The sequence below is a fragment of the Gopherus evgoodei genome, chromosome 2 (genome assembly GCF_007399415.2).
Source record: "Gopherus evgoodei ecotype Sinaloan lineage chromosome 2, rGopEvg1_v1.p, whole genome shotgun sequence".
Taxonomy (NCBI): domain Eukaryota; kingdom Metazoa; phylum Chordata; order Testudines; family Testudinidae; genus Gopherus; species Gopherus evgoodei.
Window position 1 is genome coordinate 60,858,185 of NC_044323.1, and position 20,915 is coordinate 60,879,099.

Genomic DNA, 20,915 nt, shown 5'->3' on the forward strand with positions numbered 1-20,915 from the left:
TGGTGACAGGTCAGCCCCTCCCTATAAACCCTTTTTTCAGGCACAGGGGTGTCTGGGGTGCAGGCAAATACACCACTTACAAACATTTCAGATGAAGCGTGCACAGGTGCACACGCAGCCTGGCATGGAGCACTCATAGGGACACGATTTGAAGAAGAATTATCTCTTCCTTGCCACCCACTAAGACTGCTGTCAGGGGAATCCAAACCCATGTGCTTTGGATCCCAAGGGTGTTTCAACCCTCTGGAGTCTGAACAAAATCCAGCCACTGCCTCAATCTTAAGGTCCCTAGGCTTACGCTCAGGGAACAGAACTTTTATCTGGCACCCTCACCTGAGCGTCAGAACCCTCTGTCCAGCCCCTGGGCATAGTGCTGACCTTCAGACTCTTCGGTACTTAAAGACACCCCTAACCTAGAACTCCACCCAAAAGGTGCGAACTTTCTGGTTTACAGTTTAACTGTCTAAGGGACAAGCAGCAGCAGCTGTGAAGTAGTCAGACACAGTCCAGTCTAACATCTGTATGCTCTTTACTTAACAGATAAAGCACAAGAGAGTACAGTATTACATAAAACAATAAGACACCATAAATGCAATGTCCCTCACTAGCTCACCAGTCCCTGGAGGGAATCATCTCTGTTCTGTCAGACAGGGTCCTCTGCCTCCTAGCCCGCACAGCAACTTCTCATCTCAATCTGGGGCAAACTGGTTTTCACTCCCAGTTCTGTCCTGAGAGTCTCCAGAAGGACTCTATAACAGTCACAAGCATCTTTCTGTTCTGCCTTCTGGTAATTTTCCCTGCTCTCAAGCATTTTGCCCATGTTACAAAAACTATCAGGTTCTTTCTTTCATCTCCACAACTGTTTTCCAATTCTCCTTCTTTAGAGAAATTCTTATTGACTTTCTTACTTTCCTCTTTCCCTTTTTCTTCCTTTTTTATTACACTTCTTGTTTCCCCTTCCTTCATCCAGTTTCCTAACTCACTTCCCTCTTGTCCCTCCTCTTTTAGTGTGTTCACTCCTTCACCGCTCTCACTTCCCCAAACTTTATTCAGGAGAAGAAGTCCATGCTCCTCTCACCCACATGTAGCTCCATGACAGAGCAGTATTCAGACGTTTCCGCTCACTGCAGCAGTCACTTCCACCCATGGGCGAGGACTAGCTAATAGCAGAAAAAGTTCCTGCCTAGACATTTGCCTAAATGAACAATAGATTGGTTACCCCTCTGCAGTTTACCTGTTAGAGGCTGAAGCAGAAAGGGACCTGACCCAGACAGAAAATTTACTACCTAAAATACTACTATTCTCTTTTTATTTATTCACTTGCTTTTCTCCTTTCCCTGGTTCCAAAGCCCAGCCAATATAGGAGAGTAAACTATGTTATTTCAACTCATTCTATACATACTTCAAAACTAGTCCAGTATAAAACATGCTTGCCTGTCCAGCATAGAACAGTTTCAAGACAACATTTTATAAACATGGATTAAACTAGCTAGAATACTATTTTTAGACCAGCCCTGGCCTAGACTATTTTTAGACAAGTTGAGAAGTGTTTAAATTCAGCTAAAACAACAGTTTAAGTCCCAGAATGGATGGAGGTCTGAATGGTTGGTACCCCATCCTTTACATCATGGACAAAACCCAAGGAACTATTTCTGAGCACAGCACTTCAAGGTTTAGGCCACTGAACACTTACGGAGATATTGTGATTTTAGTATCTGTGTCCTGTTCAATTTTCTTTAGGTTTCTTCCTTCTTTGCCAATAAGACGGCCAACAAAATTGTTATGTGCTAGTATCTTCAAGGGAATTTCTTCTGTACTGTAATAGAAGTTACAGAATTCAGACAAATGGCCAACTATTAAAAAGCAGCTGAAAGAGGCAAGGTTTTAAATGTAATATCACTTGAATGAAAAATCTTAACTGTTTGCTGCAATAAAACTTATACAGATAAATATTTACTAACAGAGATTAAAAGTGAAGGCAGGTCTACACTACAGCCCTATGTAATTACTGCAGTGGCTGAGGTCCACACCACCCTCCTTCTGTCTATGGTGTGCATCTTCACCAAGAGCATTTCCACCGACTGAAGAGGGGCAGTGTGAGGGGCTGAAAGCCAGGGCCAACAGCTGATGTAAGTAACACAGTGTCTACACAGACACTGCACCGCCCTAACTGCACTGACATAAGCCCTATGCCTCTTGTGGAGGTGGAGTTATTATGTCAGTGCAGTAGAGCACTTACATCGGCAGGAGCATGGCTGCAGTTTGCACACTAACATTGTTATGTTGACATAAGCTGCCTTATGTTGACTTAACTGTGCAGCGTAGACCAGGTCTAAGTTTCAAAACTAAGTACTTCTCACTGTTCTCTCCATTAGAAGTCCGGGGGGGCTGTTGTCTCAGGAGTGTCCACTATTTAAAAATACTTTGCAGCCAAATTAACCAAGCTGGGGGTTTTTTTTTGTTTTTTTGTTTTTTTTAAATAAAGAGGACACACCTAGTAGCTACAAACATCATAATATCTACTTCTGAAATGGAGCTCAACCAAAGCAGTGGGTTAGTATCTTACTATACTAATTTTTCCCTTCTGGAGACCAAAACACAAATTTTGACTTATGTCACTGGCCAATTCTGCTCTCAGCTATCATGGTACCTCCATTCCCATATACCAGTTTAGCTGGAGGCAAAATTGGACCAAATAGCATACATTATAAAACACCATATAAAATTAATTATAGTTCAGCTACTCAATAGAAGTCAGACTGAAGTAGCAAGCATATTGTTGGTAAGGACTGATGTGCCGCCACAGAACCTTTTGTGAAAGCTCATACAAAATCCGCACACATTAAAAACTATTAATTGCTTGTGAAAGTTTGAATTTCACTGCAGGTTGCCCCACCAAAACCCCCCCCACAAACAACCAATGTCTGGAAGTGTGTTTTTTAAACTCAGCAAAGAGGGTGGCACTGAAAATAAAATTAAGGTCTTTAAGCCAAAAGTGAAATGCTGTTACCAACACCCAGAAGAAGATTCACCTTCACCTGTTGACAGATAAAGCTAAGAGTACTTCTTTAATGGGACTGGAAAAGGATTTGGAATTGTGCATTCTTTAAGCCCTTTACTTACAATTTGGTATCTTGAGCTTCCTTTTGCATGATCTCCATAATAATTTTACAAGCTGTTGAGCAGCCTTCAGGAGTAGAGTGGATAGTAATTGGTTTCTCAGCAGCACCTGCATTTTCTTTACGATGAATATCAATTCTTGAGGAAAGAAAAAACATTAGCTGTAAGCATTTATTCTATTTTGGATTGATAATTGAGATGATAGATCCACTTTATTTTGAGTTAATATGGATTTTTTAAAAATACCAAAACCAAGGTTTCATTTGGTGAAACATACAAATATAGTTATTAACACCACATAAAACTCAACACTTGTTAAATATTTTCCTTTTTAAAAGACACACATTCTGGTTTGCTGGATGAAGCTCCACACGTTAGAAAGTGGATTTTCCCTTCCCCACCAGATTCTATCCAACACATATTTTGCCGAGCTTTTTATATAAAATAGAACACTCTCTCAAGTTATTAAGCATGTGTTGCATTCCACCTGGCTTTCCTATCACAAAATTAGAAAGGAAACAGCTGTGAGGTCACCCAGTCCATCCTCCACAAATTAATAATTCCTCCCAACAGTGCAATGAGTGTTTTGTCTAGCCTACTTTGTAATGTCCTCAGTGATAGTCTTTTAACAGAAGTGCTGGAAAACTCCATTTTACATCCTACTAATGTTCACATCAGGAATATTGCCCTGGTTTTCAACTCTATATGTTTCTCTTCTTACTATCATCCCATTTCTTCTAGTTATACCTTTGTATCATCCTAAACATCCTCTCTCCCCACTACCGGGGCCCCATTCTGCACCACAAAGAGTAACTCCAATAAAGTTAAGAATTACTCATGGCCTGCAGAGAGACAGTAGGGCCCTGAGTTTTTGCACCTTTCAAATACCTGTAGGTTATACACTGCTCTCACCATGGTGAGAAGCTACAGTTTTCTGAAGTCTAACCATGAGTCAACAACTCCAAACCCCTAAATCATTTGTATTGCCTTTCTCTAAACTCCCTCCAATTTGTCAAACCCTTCTGGATATGGACATTTCATTTTGGTTCATAGTGCAGCATTTTGTGCAAAATCCACAAAACCAATTGCCAGGCAGAAGAGGAGGAAGGTGACCTTTCTCTTGTGTATGCATTCCCAAAGTGACAAAAAAGGCAGAAAGCATCCTCTGAGGTCATATCTGTTTACAGTCAGTGACAGTACTTCTGCTCTCTTCTGCCCTTTTCAGAGATCATGAGTAAGTCTACAATTGTGTCATGCAAATTTTTAGTCTCTCTTTTTTTAAAAAAAACACACAGCAGAGGTTCAGGGGAAAATCCCAAGTCACAAAAAAGGTCACAGCATGAGCACATGCATGAGTGTTTTAGAGAGTGAACCCATCTTGGAGAGCAAGTCAACCCCACATTCATCCTCTAGCAGTGGTTTCTGTTCCACAAGTCAGGGAGGTAGGCCCAGCCATGAGTGTCACAATTCTATGCGCTAGGGCATAACACCATGCAGGGTTGTCGCATCCATCCTTCCATCTCCATCTATGGAGGGATGCATGTGCCAAACTTGAATGGCACCGCAACCGCATGGGCTAGGTCACAATGCCCAGAGTGGGAAACCAGGCCCACAGGAGCTGCTACTGCTTTATTATAATGCATGATTACCATGAACATCGTGACCTCTGCACCAAAATCATAGCCTTAATCTTTAATATTCCTTAAACAATACTTCCCAAGCCTTTGATGGTCTGAGCATTGGAAGTCCTAGGGCTCCCCCAACAATTCGTTTCCTGTAGTGTAGCGCACTCTTCATTAAACAATCTTTTTAGTCCACCTTCAGTATTTTAAATCCACTTAATTAAAAACAGTAACAAGATTTTTAGGTTACTGTAAGCATTTATCTATTAAAGTCTGTTTAAACACTAAATTTGGAGGGTCTGATGTGAAATAACACTCATTTTTGAAACGATACCTCTCCCTATTAAATCATTGACATGATACAGTATCTGCAGCCCATCTCCCTCCCCAACCCCAAGAAAATCTGCCTCTCAAGGTTAACACATCAACATACTCCCCTCGATGTGGTTGCACCACTCTAAGCTCTCTAGAGAGCCGCTCTCCCATCGATTTAGTTCACCCCCAACAAGCAGCGGTAGCTATGTCAGCAGGTGAAGCTCTCCCGACAACATAGCACTATCCGCACCAATGCTCAGTCAGAGTAACTTATGTCACTCAGGCAGGTGGCGTCTTCACACCCGAACAACAGAAGTGATAGTGTAGACATAGGCCAAGAACCCCAGGGGAGAGGACTAGGGCAGGCAGACATGAAAACCCAACACACACACACACACACACACACACACACACACACACACACTGTAGTTAAACAAAACAGCCTTGAGAGCCCCCTGGATAGGACTATAGCTAGCGGGTGCATTACTACTTGAAGACTTGGTTCCACAGACCACCAGAGTGTGCTCTGCAAACCACCAACAGTTCATGGATCCTAGTTCCAGAATCATTGTCTTATAGCCCTTCCAGTCACCAGGTAGCTACTCTTTAACAAAGGTGCGCTCTATACATAGAACTTTACCATTAGAATCCTGAGAAGCAACACATCTCTGTAATTGGAGACCATTCTATTAGTACTGTTGGTTTCTCACAGCTCTGAATGAAATTAAATCTGTCAAAGTGAAAGTTCTGAAGAAAAACACACCAAGGACAGAACGTGACCTTTGTTACGTGCTAATTTGTTTGTTACACACAACTCTTTTAGTTTGCCCTTTTACCACATAAGTTAATTATGAAGCATTGCATGTTTTTAGAGTGACCCTAATTGTTACCTTAGTTGGCAAGGCAATACCCTGCAGGGGCTGTCGCAACAAAAAATACAAACACCAAATATCCAAAATGACACCTCCAGGAGAGCAGAAATGTAACAGACAAATCACTTAGCTTAGTCTACAGTTCAAAAAGGCTTTGCCAGTATAGTTATAATGGTATAGTTATACCAAAAATACCCTTCTAGTAGAGCTGCTGCTTATGCCATTTCCCCAAATGAAACATACTATACCAGCAGAAGGACTTCATTGCTGGTATAACTGCATCTACACTAAGATTCTGTTCTAGTGTAAGTGTCGTTAAAAAAAAGCTGACAATATTATACCAACAAAAGTTTCCAGTGTACATCTGGCCCAAGCATTCCAGAAAGAGGAGACAAGACACAATACATACTTGACAAACTAGTTTCATATGCTTGTCCCAACAGTAAGTTGTACTGTGTTCTATTTGTAAAGCCAAGGTTTTCCCAAAAATATCTTGGAAGACATGGAAAGCGGCAATCAATCCCAAAGGAACATTTAAGTTTACACATCAGACAATAGGACATTGATAGAGTAAGATTGGTGGGGGTGAGGGTGCGGGGAAGAGAGAGAATGTGCCAGATAGACTGAACTTTTGGCTAGTCCACAAATATACTCAGCACTCCATTTGGGGGAGAGGGAAGGGAAAGAACATAGGCTTTTGTTGGGTGTGTAGGGAGAAAGACAAAGACAGCCAAAAGAAAAATTAAAGCCCACAACACGATTCTGTAGAATAACCTACTTGGACTGGGTCTGCTTTGTGATATTTCTGATAGTTGCTCCTTCTTTCCCAATAATGGCTCCTACAAACTGCGTGGGAACCAGCATCCTTAGTGGAACATCCGACTGTGGTTTCTGCCTTGTGGCTGCACCAGGTGACCCTTGCCTCGGAGGACCCCTCTGTCCAAATCCACGTCTCCCCTGTGGATGCTGTTGTGCGGGTGGTTGTGCTGCCATTTCATCTGGGATATACGCAACTTTCAAGGAATTGTTTTCAAGCTGGAATCCGTTTAGTTTTTCTATTGCTCTGTACAGTTGCAAAGGGGAAAAATGAGAATTATATATGGGACCTTATGAAATGAAAAATCATTCAGTTATGGGCTTCTGTTCATTGTAAACTGCATGAATGAAACTAGAGACCGACTCCTACATTGAAAGTTACACACTTAGGCCTTGTCTACACTACAGGAACTACAGCAGCATAGTTATGGCACCGTAGCTATGCCACTGTAAACCCCCGAGTGCAGAGACAGACTACAGTGCACTAGGAGTTTCTCCATCACTGTAGGAACTCCACCTCCCTGAGCAACAGTACTTAGGTCAACAAAAGCATTCTTCCATCAACCTAGCTGTGTCTACACAGGACTCAAGCGAGCATAGCTACGGTGCTCAGAGGTATGGATTTTTCACACTCCTGGGTGCCACACTTATGTCGACTGCATTTGTAAATGTAGATCAGGCCTTATACAACCCAAGATCTATGATATACAATTAGACAGAGAAAGCACTATGCACAAACTTACGAATATGGTCTTGCAAAGTCTGATGGTATGTCTACACTCTGGAGCCTAAGCCCGCATGGCTATGTCAGCACAGCCCCCTAGCGTAAGCAGCCTACACTGACACCACCTCCCAGAACAATATTAGCCATGTCTCCTTTTGCTGGTATATCTTATATCAGGCAGGTGGTTTAACTATACTGGCAAATTAACTCTTTCTGCTGGTACAAGCCAAGTCTATGCTTGAGGCTTTGCCAGTATTAGCTATATTAACAGAGTTGTACTAGCAAAGCTTTTGTATTGTGGACTAACCCTAAGGGCTTGTCTACATTTACATTTTATAGTGCTCTAACCCCTCTGAGCGCAGCAAGTTTGAGCACTTTAAAGTGCTAGCGTGGACAAGCTCCGAGCACTCCCCCCTCGTGGAGGTGGATTACCAGGAGTTCTGGAGAGCTCTCTCCCAGCACTCACACGTGACCACACTCACACTTCAAAGCACTGCTGCGGGACTGCTCCCACGGCAGTGCTCTGAAGTTTCTAGTGTAGACGTAGCCGAAGACAAAAAGTGTTCTTTTAAAACACAGCTAGCTAACAGGATTTGAAATACCACTCAGCACCCATTTCAGACAGAGTTTAAACACTTGTACAATAACAGCCAATTATGTTGTAACCTGGGAGAGAATTAGTCAAGAAATTCACTTGAGGCATGGCTACACTTGCAAATGTAGAGCGCTTTGAGTTAAACCAGCCTTTGGAGAGCACAGTAGGGAAAGCACTGCAGTCTGTCCACACTGACAGCTGCCAGTACACTGGCGTGGCCACATTTGCGGCACTTACAGCAGCACTGGGAGTGGTGCATTGTGGGTAGCTATCCCACAGAGCACCTTTTCCCATTCTGGCGCTGTGGCTTGTGGGAAGGGTGGGACAGGACCCAGAATGCCCCAGAACACCCCGTGATGCATTGGTTCGTATTCTAGGAATCCCTCTGCTTCCATCCACAATTGGTGCCATCTTTCAACGCTTTTTTGTACTGCGCATTCTGTCTTCCCTTTTGGTCTGCGAGAATGGAGCCCGAACTGCTGAGGAATACGCTGACGAGCCTCGCCAGCACATCACGTTTGGCAGTCGAGTTATTCCTTAAGATCCAAAGTGACAGTGAGGACTCCGACAATATCGACTCGAGTAACGCATACAACACGAGATTGCTTCTGGCATTCACAGACATGCTCACTGCCATGGAACGGCGCTTTTGGGGTTGGGAAACAAGCACTGAGTGGTAGGATCACATCATCATGCAAGGCTGGGATGACGAGCAGTGGCTGCAGAACTTTCAGATGAGAAAAGCCACTTTCATAGGACTGTGTGATGAGCTCGCCCTCACCCTGCAGGGCAAGACACGAGATTGAAAGCTGCCCTGCCCATGGAGAAGCGGGGGGCTATTGCAATCTGGAAGCTGACAACTCCAGACAGCTACTGATCCGTCGCTAACTAGTTTGGAGTGGGGAAGTTGTCCATTGGAATTGTGTTGATGTAAGTTTGCTGGGCCATTAATCGCATCCTGTTCAGAAGAACTGTGACTCTGGATAACGTGTATAACATTGTGGCTGGCTTTGCACAAATGGGTTTCCCTAATTGCGGAGGGGTGATAGACGGGACGCATATTCCAGTTCTGGCACCAGCCCACCTAGCCTCTGAGTACATTCATTGGAAGGGCTATTTCTCTATGGTTCTCCAGGCACTTGTGGATCACTGTGGGCGTTTCATTGACATTAACACAGGCTGGCCCAGAAGGTGCATGACGATGCATCTTTCAGAACACTGGCCTGTTCAGGAAGCTGCAAGCCAGAACTTTTTTCCCTGACCAAAAGATCACCCTGGGGAAGTCAAAATGTCAATTGTGATCCTTGGAGACAACACTTACCCTTTAATGCTGTGTGAAACCCTACACAGGGAGCCTTGACAGCAGCAAGGAACAGTTCAACAACAGGCTGAGTTGGTGCAGAATGACTGTGGAGTGTGCTTTTGGCTGTTTAAAGGGCCACCGGCGCTCTCTGTATGGGAAGCTGGACCTGGCCGATAACAGCATCCCCGTGGTTATATCCATGTGCTGTAACCTCCATAATATTTGTGAAGGGAAGGATGAAAGATTCACTCAGGCATGAACCTCGGAGGTTCAACACGGTGAATTTGAACAGCCACAGAGCAGGTCTATTAGAAGGGCCCAGCATGGGGCTGCAAGGATTAGGGATGCCTTGAGGGAGCAATTTGAGGCTGAAAGCCACCAGTAATGTCTCGTGCCCTAGAGTGAAGTGCAGTCGTTCTAATGTTAGTAGGAATCTGTGTTTGCTACACATGATACACTGACTTGCAGTGCCTGTTGCTTTCCTGGGCTAAGGTATCTTTTACTTTATGCAATAATGAAGAATACTTTCAAAGCAAAAAAAATCTATTTATTGAAAAGAAACAACTGCTTGGGAAACAGAAAGGGCAAGGGGGTGCGGAACGGGACAATCATAGATTTACATATGTCCTGTTATCATACTCAACCTTCCTGTTTGGAGTGCTGTGCAATGACTGCAGCACTTCAAGATGGCTATATTGCATGGTGATGGTGGTTGAGTGCAGTGGGTAAGGGTCGTAGTATTCAGGGCTGGGTGGTGAAGCTACAGGTGTTGGAGGCAGCTGGTGGTGACAAGAACCCAGATGTTGGGGAAAGTGGGTTGGAGGTGACATGGGGGCACAAGGGAAATAGTTTTGAGACTAGGACTGCAGGGGTGGGCAGACGCGGTAGTGCTCTGCCTGAATGACTACAAGCTCCTGGATCGAGTCCGCTTAGTGCTCCATGATGCTCATCAGCCGCTCTGTACTTTGGTGCTGGCAATCCGCACTCTGCTGGCAGACCGTCCTTTCACTCTCCTGCCACTCCTGCACTTTTTGATTTTCATTAAGCGGGTGCTGCATGACTTCATGCAGCATGTCCTCTTCACTTCTAGGTGGCCTCTTCCTGATTCTTTGCAGCCTCTCGGCCCGTGATAACACAGACGGCTGAAATCTCAAGGTTGCATCTGTAAAGACAAAATGCAACACTTAACAGAGGCAGCATTCTTCACACCAGACAGATCAATGATTCCCCCATACTTAAGGAGGGCAGGCACAGTCCACACAATAGCATAATTTGCCCATCCCAAAGCAAGCGCACATAACTCATAGGAGCCCCAAAATGATGAATAAGCACTTTAATGGCTGTACTGTCCTCTGGGTTTCTGTGCCTTGGGGAGAGCCAAAAGCTGCAGGGGGCCCCTGTACTGAACACAGTCCCCAGATTTTCCACAGGAGTTTGTCCTGGAAGATCTCTTGCTGCTGAGGGTGACCTGGGAAGCAAGAGAGGTCTTCTACTACAATGCAGCTTCCGCCCTGGCCCATATGCAGCTTCCTTGTGTGCAGCAATGGTCCCCCTGCCCCTCACGGCACAGAGCCTGTTAGCCTGACTGGAACACGGACATGTTAGCCTGACTGGGACAAGGACCACAGTGGCTCTCCCATGAAACCTGCGCAAGCGCACTTCCCAAGTTCTGGCTGAGAGCTTTGAAGAGATCAGTGAGGCCGATTACCACGATGTGAGAGAGCACATTAATGCCCTGTTCCGCATCTAGGCATGCATATAGCCCTACCCCTCCTTGCCCCAAGAGCCCATACCGAGTAACTTCCTTTCCAAAACAAAAGCCGCTTACCAGGAACCTCCTCTGGTGGTTGTCCTTCCCCAAGCACTGGCTGCCGCAACTGGCTACCTTCCCTCCTGGCTTGAGAACTGCTCCTGGCTGCCTGCATCTAGGGATGCTGGGGTGTCTTACTCCTCCTCTGCATCCTCGCTCCCACTTTGTTCCTGCTCCTCCTCCTGCCTTGTTGGACTGGGCTCCATAGTGTTCATGGTGGTACTTGGAGAGGAGGTGGGGTCACCTACAAGTATCGTGTCCAGCTCTTTGTAAAAACAGTAGGTCGCGGAGGCAGCACCAGAGTGACCATTTGCCTCATGGGCTTTGCAGTAGGCATTCCACAGTTCCTTCTCTTTAACCCCGCACTGCAGTGCGTCCCAGCCATGGTCCCCTTTCCATCATGTCCCTTGATATCTGCCTGAAGGTACTGTAATGCCTACAGCTGGGGCGAGGCTGGGACTGGACAGCTTTCTCCCCCTGAACACTAATGAGGTCCAGCACCTCGCCATTGCTCCATACTGGGGATCGCCTGGCGCATGGAGGCATGGTCACCTGGAAAGATTCGCTGAGAGCAGTCCACGCCAGGCTGAGCAAACAGGAAGGGGATTTTCAAAATTCCCAGAGAATTTAAAGGGCAGGTCTGATGGTTGGACAACTGAGGGCAAGGCAGTAGAGTTCAAACCGATGACCAGAGTGGCTAGAACAGGCATTGCAGGACACTTTTCGAGGCCAATCAGAGTGCATTAACAGACCAGGGAGTCCACACCGGCACTGCAGCGCTCCAACGGGGGCGCATCACATGTTATTCCACTCGCCAAGGTGGAGTACCAGGAGTGCTCTAGCTGCGGAGTGAGAGCGCTCTACGTGCCTTACCAGCGAAAACGGGTCGTGAGTTAGAGCGCACAGGGCTACTTTAATGCGCTGTAACTTGCAAGTGTAGCCATGCTCTTAGTCAGTAGCATAGGTTACAAAACAGATATCTGACACAATAGAAAGGTGTTGAAATGCATTTGCACTAGTGGCTAAATTGTGTTTCAAATACTAATAGATACTAATATTCATCCCTTCTTATCAACTGTTGAGACTAGACCACTTCCACCTTAAGTGAATTGGCTCGTTAGCACTGACCGCCCCACTTGGTAAGGCAACTCCCATCTTTTCATGTGCTATAATATATATTCTGCTTATTGTATTTTGCACTCCATGCATCTGATGAACTGCGTTTTAGCACATGAATACTTATGCCCAAATAAACGTGTCAGTCTCTAAGGTGCCACAAGGACTTCTCAGTTTTTTTGTTTTGTTTTTTAAATAGCTAGCTGGATTTTTTATTTTTATTTTTTTTAAAGGGCACCTTCCCCGTTGGAGGGACCCACCACTAAGCCTCTCCCACTAAGCTCCACTAATTCCCACTTTCCTCCTCATTCTCATTGTTTTTGGGCAAAAGGAGGAACAGAGCAATTACAAGAGCATTCCTCACTCTGCCTCATACAAGAGGCAAAGCACGGAATGGAGCTCCCTTCACCAAGTCTCACCTACTCTGGGAAGCAACACTGCATTTAACATAAAGAACATAAGGACAGCCATACTGGGTCAGACCAATGGTCCATCTAACCCAAGATCCTGTCGTGGACGACAGTGACCAGTACCAGAGTGAGCGTCCAGAACAGGGCAGTTGGAGGGATTCACCCCGTCTTCCCCTCCCAGCTTCTGGCAGTCAGAGTTTAGGGTCACCCTGGGCATGGGGTTGCATCCCTGACCATCTTGGCTAATAGTCATTAACATATCCTCCATTCTTTTTTGAACCCAGTTATACTTCTGCCCATCTCAACATCCCATGGCTACCAGTTCCATAGGTTAATTGTGCACTGCATGAAAAAGTACTTGTTTGTTTTAAATCTGCTGTGTATTAATTTCTTTGGGTGACGCCTGGTTTTTGTATTGTGGGGAAGGGTAAACAACACTTCTCTATGCACTTTTTCCACACCATTCATGATTTTATAGATCTCTGACTACCATCCCTTAGTCAGTTCTTTCCTAAACTGAAGAGCCCTAATCATTTTAGTCTCTCCTTGTAAGGAGCCCATTCCATGCCCTGGATCATTTTCATTGCGCTCCTCTGAACCTTTTCTAGTTCCACTATATCCTTTTTGAGATGGCACAACCAGAACTGGACACAGTACTCAAGGTGTGGGTGCACCATGGATTTATATAGTGGCATTATGATATTTTCAGACTTATTTTCTACCCTTTTCCTAATAGTTCCCAACAGACTGTTAATCCTTTTCGAGTGCTGCTGCACTCTGAGCTGCAGTTCTCAGAGAGCTACCCATGGTGACCCCAAGATCTGTTTTGTGAGCAGTAACAACTAATTTAGAAACCATTACATGCATGTTGTTGGGATTATGTTTTCCCATGTCCCTTACTTTGCACTTATCAGTGTTGAATTTCATTCGCCATTTTATTTCCCAGTTACCCATAATACAAAACAGTTTAGTCCATCTCAAGTCAGCCACAACCAGCTGACATTTTTTAAATAAAACAGTCCTCAGCCTGGTCTACTCATAAAACATAAATCAAGCTACCTATATCACTCAGAGGTGTGAAAAATTCACACTCCTGAGACCCATAGTTAAGCTGACCTAGGCCCCAGCACATACACTGCTAGACTGATGATAGAATTCTTCAGTCAAACTAGCTAGCCTCTTGAGAGGGTATATTTGCTACAGCAATGGAAAAACCCCTCCTGTTGCTATATCAAGTGTTTAAGCCACAGTGCCGCTATAGTGCTTGTAGTATAGAAATGTCCCTTGTCTACACCAAGTACTGTCCTCTGTTTAGCTTTGTGTTAATGTGTTATCAATGCAATGTTCTTTCCCAGTGTAGAAAAGACCCTGGACACTGAAAAACAAACCCAACTTTGTGGGGAAAGTATGACAGTGTTGTTCCTTTCCCATTAAAATAGGGGAGGAACACACTAACCCTAACCACCAAAGGTGCCTGTCAAAAGAATTTCAGAGATAGCACATAGGTAGAAAGTGCCCCCAGTATACTCTTTCCATTATAGTGTTACTCCCAGGGAAAAGAAAGATCTTTTAAAAAACTGGTATTGTTAAATAGCCCAGGATGGCCATATGATAGAAAAGGTTTCTGAGAGCAAGATTCTTTTGGATTTAAATGTCATGACAGTTTACAGCAGAAAAAGTCAGCAATGTGGATGAACTAGGAGATATACTGAATCTAGGAAAACACAGAGTGCCATGCATAGTGCTGTAAATATCTGTTCACTAACTTAACCTTTGCCTGGAAAAAAGTTACATTTATTTGTGGGGAGGGATTATTGCTATGTCATAGGTGCGGCTGGTAGTGCTACTTATTATTAAGGTTTTCTGACATTTTCCATTATAGACCCTGTTTTCAGTTGTTTGTAACTTTGGCAAACTTTATCCATCTGGGGTGAAGATTTCCATGTTCATATCTGCCTCAGGCTCATTTTTACACCCACGAGGCAGACATAAGCCTGGAAAAAATTTTAAGACTTCAGCCAGAACAGTTTGAGAACAAGGCTACAGAAAAATACATAATTATGTCCATGTTACATATTCTGGCAACCTTTTCTTTGAAAAGTTTTAGTGCCCTCATTCTTTAGAGCAGGGTTGTAAGACCAAGAAAACTGTGGTTCACATACGTGCAGTAAATACTTAGGGTATTTGCACACTACAACTGTACTATCGTAGTGCCATAGTGTAGATTCAGTGGTGCTCAAACAGCGGGTCAGGACCCTAAAGTGGGTCATGACCCCATCTAAATGGGGTTGCCAGGACCAGCATTAAACTCGCAGAGGCCCAAGGCTGAAGCAAAAGCCTGAGGCCCCACTACCCTGGGCTGAATCTGATGCCTGAGGGCTTCATTGTGGACAGCCGGGCTCAGGTTCAGGCCCCCCTCCCGCCACCACGGGTCATGTAGTAATTTTTGTTGTCAAAAGAGGATTGTGGTGCAATGAAGTTTGAGAACCGCTGATGCTTCCTACACTGACAGAAGGGGGTTTTGATCTATATAGTTAATTCATCTCTCCAAGAGGAAATATTAGATCGATGGAAGAATTGTTCTGCAGCTGAGGCGCATTTATATCATGCACTAGGACAACTTAACTACAGTGCTCAGGGCATTAAGCTTTTCACAGCCCTGAGACACGTAGCTAGGTTGATCCCATTTTTAAGCATAGACCGGGCATTGGATTTTAGCAGCTAAATTCCTCAAAGACTTCAACTGCACTGAGGGTATGGCTACACTTGTAGCTGTACAGTGCTGCCACGGGAGCGCTCCCACAGCAGCGCTTTGATGCGAGTGTGGTCACGGCGCCAGCGCTGGGAGAGAGCTCCCCCAGCCCTGCAAGTACTCCACTTCCCCATGGGGATTAGCTCCCAGTGCTGGGGCACTGTTTACACTGGCGCTTTACAGCGCTGTAACTTGCTGCGCTCAAGGGGGTGTTTTTTCACACCCCTAAGCAAGAAAGTTGCAGCGCTGTAAAGCGCCAGTGTAGCCAAGGCCTTAGCATGTTCCAGTCTGGGACTGAGCAGGACTTTCCCTGCAGTTGCAGTTTTGGGTTGCTATCGGCCATGCCAGGCAGGTCCAGGCCCCTGAATTGAGAGTAGGGAGACCCTCTCTCCTGTGCTCTTAAAGACCTCCCTCCTGGGGCAGGCAGCATTTGCTCTAGATGTAGAGGGTCCTAGGAGTCTCGGATTGAGTGCCCAAAATTAGTGGATACTTTTAACCTTGATTTCTCTCTGCCTCAGATCCCTATCTGTAAAATAGGAATACCACACACTCCTGACCTCACAGGACGTTATGAAAACAAATAAATATTGGTGAAGTACCAGTATGCTATATAGTGAGGACTGCCAAAGAAAAGTCAATGAGGAAATTAGTAATTCTGGGGTTTGAATAGTGTGCAGCAAATAAGGCACAGGCCACACATTGACTAGCTGCTCATTAATTGACCACCATCCATCCTCTGCATTGCATGAGGCAGGTGTCCTGCAAAAAAAGGAACATGTGATTATGGAATTGAAGACTATCATAAGGCACAAGGGGCCAAGTTAAGATTGCACAGGCAACTTTAATTCTGACATTTCCCAACTTCAGCAACCTTAATGTTTTTATATATTTTGTGCTTAATAAAAAGATGAAAAAGGGACTGAGTGGAAAATAAGTCATTTGACAAAGGTGGTGGCAGGCCCATCAATGATTCCTCCCCATCTCCCCCAATATCTTATTCCTTCCCACATTTGTTTGCCAAGTTCACGTACTGTCTCCTTCTAACCCTCCAACAAAATGCTTTAAGCTGCTTTTGCTTCAAGAAAAAAGCTTTATGGCAGAATCCTAGCACTGTTATAAGCAACCCTACACCAAACCAGTGCATAGCTTTCTTACATATGTTTAAGGAAATATTAGTGCCTGCATCTCATCTACATATACATCGCTTCTACACACCGTACATGACACAGCAAAGACTGCGCAGACCTGCGTGTTTTCAGTGCAACATAAGCAGGATTTTTCTAATTACTATACAGATCAGAACTTATTGCTGTGATTTTATTAAGTCAGTACATTGGTTAAATACAAAGAAAGTAGTGAGAATTGGAAAGGGGGGGAGGGAGAGGAAATAAACGTAAAAGATGAGTAGGGACTAGAGTGGGAAAAAGTGTACTATTGGACTAGATTTACTTATTTTTACTAATTAAACTACAGTAAGTGACCATCCCATGCTCCGGATGACCTAACAGATCACTGAAGTTCATTTTAAACCCACCTTCTGTAATAAAGCTACTCCTCACAGAGCCAACCAATTGCCCAACAATTTAAACACTAAATCACAACAGCTATCATACCTCTGTATTCTTCAGTCACCTCCTCCTCAAATCCTTGGGAGAAAAGATGGCTCTTGTAGTGTGACCAGAAGATTAACTAATCCAGGCTTCAGTGGAGCAGGTGAGGAAGCAAACTACACTTCAGAAGCTCCCACTCATTTACAACAGGAGGACTCCAGCACCTTTGTTGATTTCAATGGTATCAGCATGGTACAAGGAAATAAGTGGTATCTCAATCTCACTAGAAGCGCCTTCCAGCCAAAGCAAATAGGAAATAATAATGTTTGCAGATGGAAGGGGTCAAAGGAGGAGAAAAAAAATCTAATGGGTGAAAATGTTTCCTGTTCTTGGTCCTGCTAGTGAAGGCAGGGGGCTGGACTCAATGATCTTTCAGGGTCCCTTCCAGTTCTACGAGATAGGTATATCTCCATATATTATTATAACCTGTATATCTAGCACTATTTGCAGAGTGGACAACAGTGAGACTGCACACACTGAGAACCTCTCCTCCTGGCACCTGTGTGACCAGTGCCATTTCAAAACACCAACTCAATAGAGCAAAAATGAGGTGATCAATCAGGACAAATGCTACTTGGTCACCCTTAGCTCAAATCTCATGAGACTCTTCATAGTTAACATGAAAGACTTGTTTAATGGAAGGTTGGTGAACAACTTGTATCAGGAGGCAACACTTGTACCTGCCAAACTCTGGCCTACAAACTATCTGCTCCCCAGATGTGAAAAAAATAACAGTGGCTTGATGGAGATAAAGGGGAGAAGTTGAGAGAGAGAAGAGTTGGAGAGCACTGAACCTGTTAACACCAGGAGGTGACACCCCAAATCTTGTTTAATTCAGTCTGTTAAAAAAACAAAAACCAAAAAAACCCACCTCTATGTCAGTCAACTGCAAGAGTGGGAAGCGGTGATCAACTGGACAGGATGCTCACAGTACAAGTATTTTAATCAGAGATTGGTACTAAAACAGAATGTTTAGAAGAGGGCAATGGCCATTGTTCATAACCTGTTACACATAAACCAGTGAACTTGCTCAGAAATAAATGGCTTCCTGCATTAGAATGAAAGAAATATTAGGTATATCATGTTTTCATGTAAGTTCTTGGTTTCAAATCAAGAGCAGCAGGTCTTGTTATGGTCTTCTCATCAGCTCCCCAGGCAAGTGTATCTGTCGCTCTGTCCCTCTCATGCTGTGGTAGGCTGAACAATATTCTTAACTGCTGAACACCACACCTTCCCCTTTAAGATTCCACGTCTTATGGTTAACCAGTTATTTGCTGGTGTTCTAATGGCACCAGAGATTATGCAGGCAAGGCATTTCACTCTGAAGCCCAAACTGTGTCTACAATAATAGAAAATTTTTCCAGTGGACACATTTGCATGAAGGTCTTGGATAGCAGCATTTTTTGCATAATTATATTCTTCTGCATTTAAATACCAGTATTTCTTTCATAAGTAGTTTTCAACATTAAAAAACAACATAAAACCACAATAGAAATATAACAGACTGTAATTTCACAAAACTCAGGATTTTCAATGTTTGGTTCCTATAGCAACCTTAGTTCTGCCCCCTTGCAGCACATTTTGCAACAGTATTTGATACATGATCAAGAATTTATGCAACAACAAAATGTTTCAGATACGTACCAGTCCTTAAAAAGTTATGGTTTCTCTGTGCTACATACTGTCCAGTGTCATAACAGCGTATTCTAATGCATACATGTGTCTCATAAAACAAACATACTTCAGTGCAGCTTTCAGATGCTAATAATACTTATCAGGTTATCTATATCTGAAAAGGTATACACCCTTAACGTCTAGGCACTGTAGCCAAAAATTAAAATATAGTCAGTTTCAAAACAGAGCCAGCAGGTATTCATCCCCAACCCCAAAGAAAATAATCCACCACAATAAAACCAGATCCAAACAATACTCCTTCCTCTCCTTTCATCCCCATAAAATGACCATCCCTTGCAAAAGCCCAAGTAAAGAGATGGGTTCTGTAACATGCCTTGGGGGGTCAACAAATGTGGGTTATTTTAGACCACGGAGGGAAATGATGAGTAGGGTTTTGAAGTTTACAGCAAGGAGCATGATTTTGACCTACTGTACAAGTCTCTAAGTGGCTTGGGACCTCACAATCAACTGGCTCTTCCATTACACAAATGGGCTCCAGTGCCTAAGTTGATTGTGAGTTTGTCAAGATAGCACAAGGAGATACACTCTCTCAATAGGTAAGTCCCAAGCCACTTAGGGACTTATACAGTAGGCCAAAATCATTCCCTTCGACTCTACCCTGAAATCAATAAGCCAACAATGCAAGTCACAGACCACTGGGCTCATATGCTCCCACTGAGATATGCTGTTGAAGAGGGCTGCAGTATTCTGTATCAGTATCTGGATTGATCTAAGATGTGTAGCCCCAGGTAGAATACATTACAGGACTCCTGTCTTGAGATAGCAAACACAATAATCACATTAGCTAGGCTTGCAGCATCTTAAAGGAACAATCAGAATTTTCTAGTCAGATGAAGACTTGGAGGGAGGGGAGGAGCAAGGGAGGGAAGGAGAGAGACGGGGACCACCCCTTATTTCTGGTCCCTGCTACTACACTGTAACAGCCAGTGGGGATTAGACATCAGAAACCAGATAGAATCCTCAGCCTGTCTTTTGATTGCTTCCCTTAGAAGGCAAGTATCATCTCCACCCACTAACTCATCTATGCCCCCATCTCACCCAGATAACAACATTGGCTAAAAAGGCTGAGCTGGATACACAGCTGAGGGACAACTCATGCATCCTCATCAATTGTTCCAATGGCCCCAAATAAACATGGAACAAGATAGGAGACTAGATGGAATGCCGTAGGACTCCAAATGACACTACCTTTAGGAATGAACAGCAATGGCCCACCCAAAACAGCTCACCGCAAAGGAGGAATGAGTCCCCTGACAGCTGCCCTATCCACTCTTGTACCATCCAGAATTTGATATCCTGCATTTACTTAGTCTACTATTTTCAAAGTTGAAAACATTGTCTTTCTTGAAACAGTTTTCTTCTGGCAGAAAAAAGGCACCAGACCTTTTTCAGCACTGACTACAGGCCAATGTTAAATACAAAGAACACCAAGGCATAGATGTCTGAGCTGACTGATCACAACCTGAAGAAAACTAACTTGGCAATTTCCCCCACATTTTGAGAACACAAAATGCAGCCTTAGAAGTTTGTTTCTGAACTAAAACCAAGAGACATTTTATTTCAAAACAATAATGCTTTTAAAGATTCTAAACAACTGCAAACAGGTTCAATATCATCTCAGTCTTGTATTATAGCATTACCAACACACATGCTGTTATATATTTCTGCTAATACACACTTCAACAAGGAAATAAACTATAAATTCAAATATTGCTTAAGCAAATGGTGCTGTAGCTGAGATGTGGCCAGCTTTATATGTTACTATCAGCCACAGCTTGTAAACCAACCCTACTAAATGCTAGCTTTATATTTAGTTGAACTGCAGTAGCCCCTAGATGCTCCAGTCAGGATCAAGGCCCCACTGTTGGAAGCACTATACAAATATACATGAAGACATGGTCTCTGGCTCAAAGTAGTTTGCAATCTAAGAGCTTTATTAATCCTAAACATATCCTAAATGCGAAACCAGTATCAGCTGTTGAGTTCAATTGTCAGAAGCAGCTTCATAAAGCCCAATTCTCATTCGTATTCAGACTGACCACTATATTAGTGAAATCAGAGCTCATTAATTTTATAGCCATTACTTACCGTTTGAACCTTTTCAAGTAGTAAACTTCCGCTGTGCCTCGAAATCCAGCCAACTGAAACTCAACAT

General features: G+C 43.8%; 1 protein-coding gene across 1 annotated transcript in view; it reads right to left on the reverse strand.

The window, feature by feature from the left end:
- Positions 1 to 20,915, reverse strand: part of IGF2BP3 (insulin like growth factor 2 mRNA binding protein 3) — a 174,767-nt gene that overhangs the window by 62,792 nt on the left and 91,060 nt on the right. The window contains exons 6-8 of the mRNA XM_030550773.1: positions 6,708 to 6,992; positions 3,124 to 3,258; positions 1,694 to 1,816 (exon numbers count right to left, since the gene is read on the reverse strand). Coding sequence (XP_030406633.1) covers positions 1,694 to 1,816; positions 3,124 to 3,258; positions 6,708 to 6,992 — 543 coding nt within the window. The remainder of the gene's footprint in view (positions 1 to 1,693; positions 1,817 to 3,123; positions 3,259 to 6,707; positions 6,993 to 20,915) is intronic.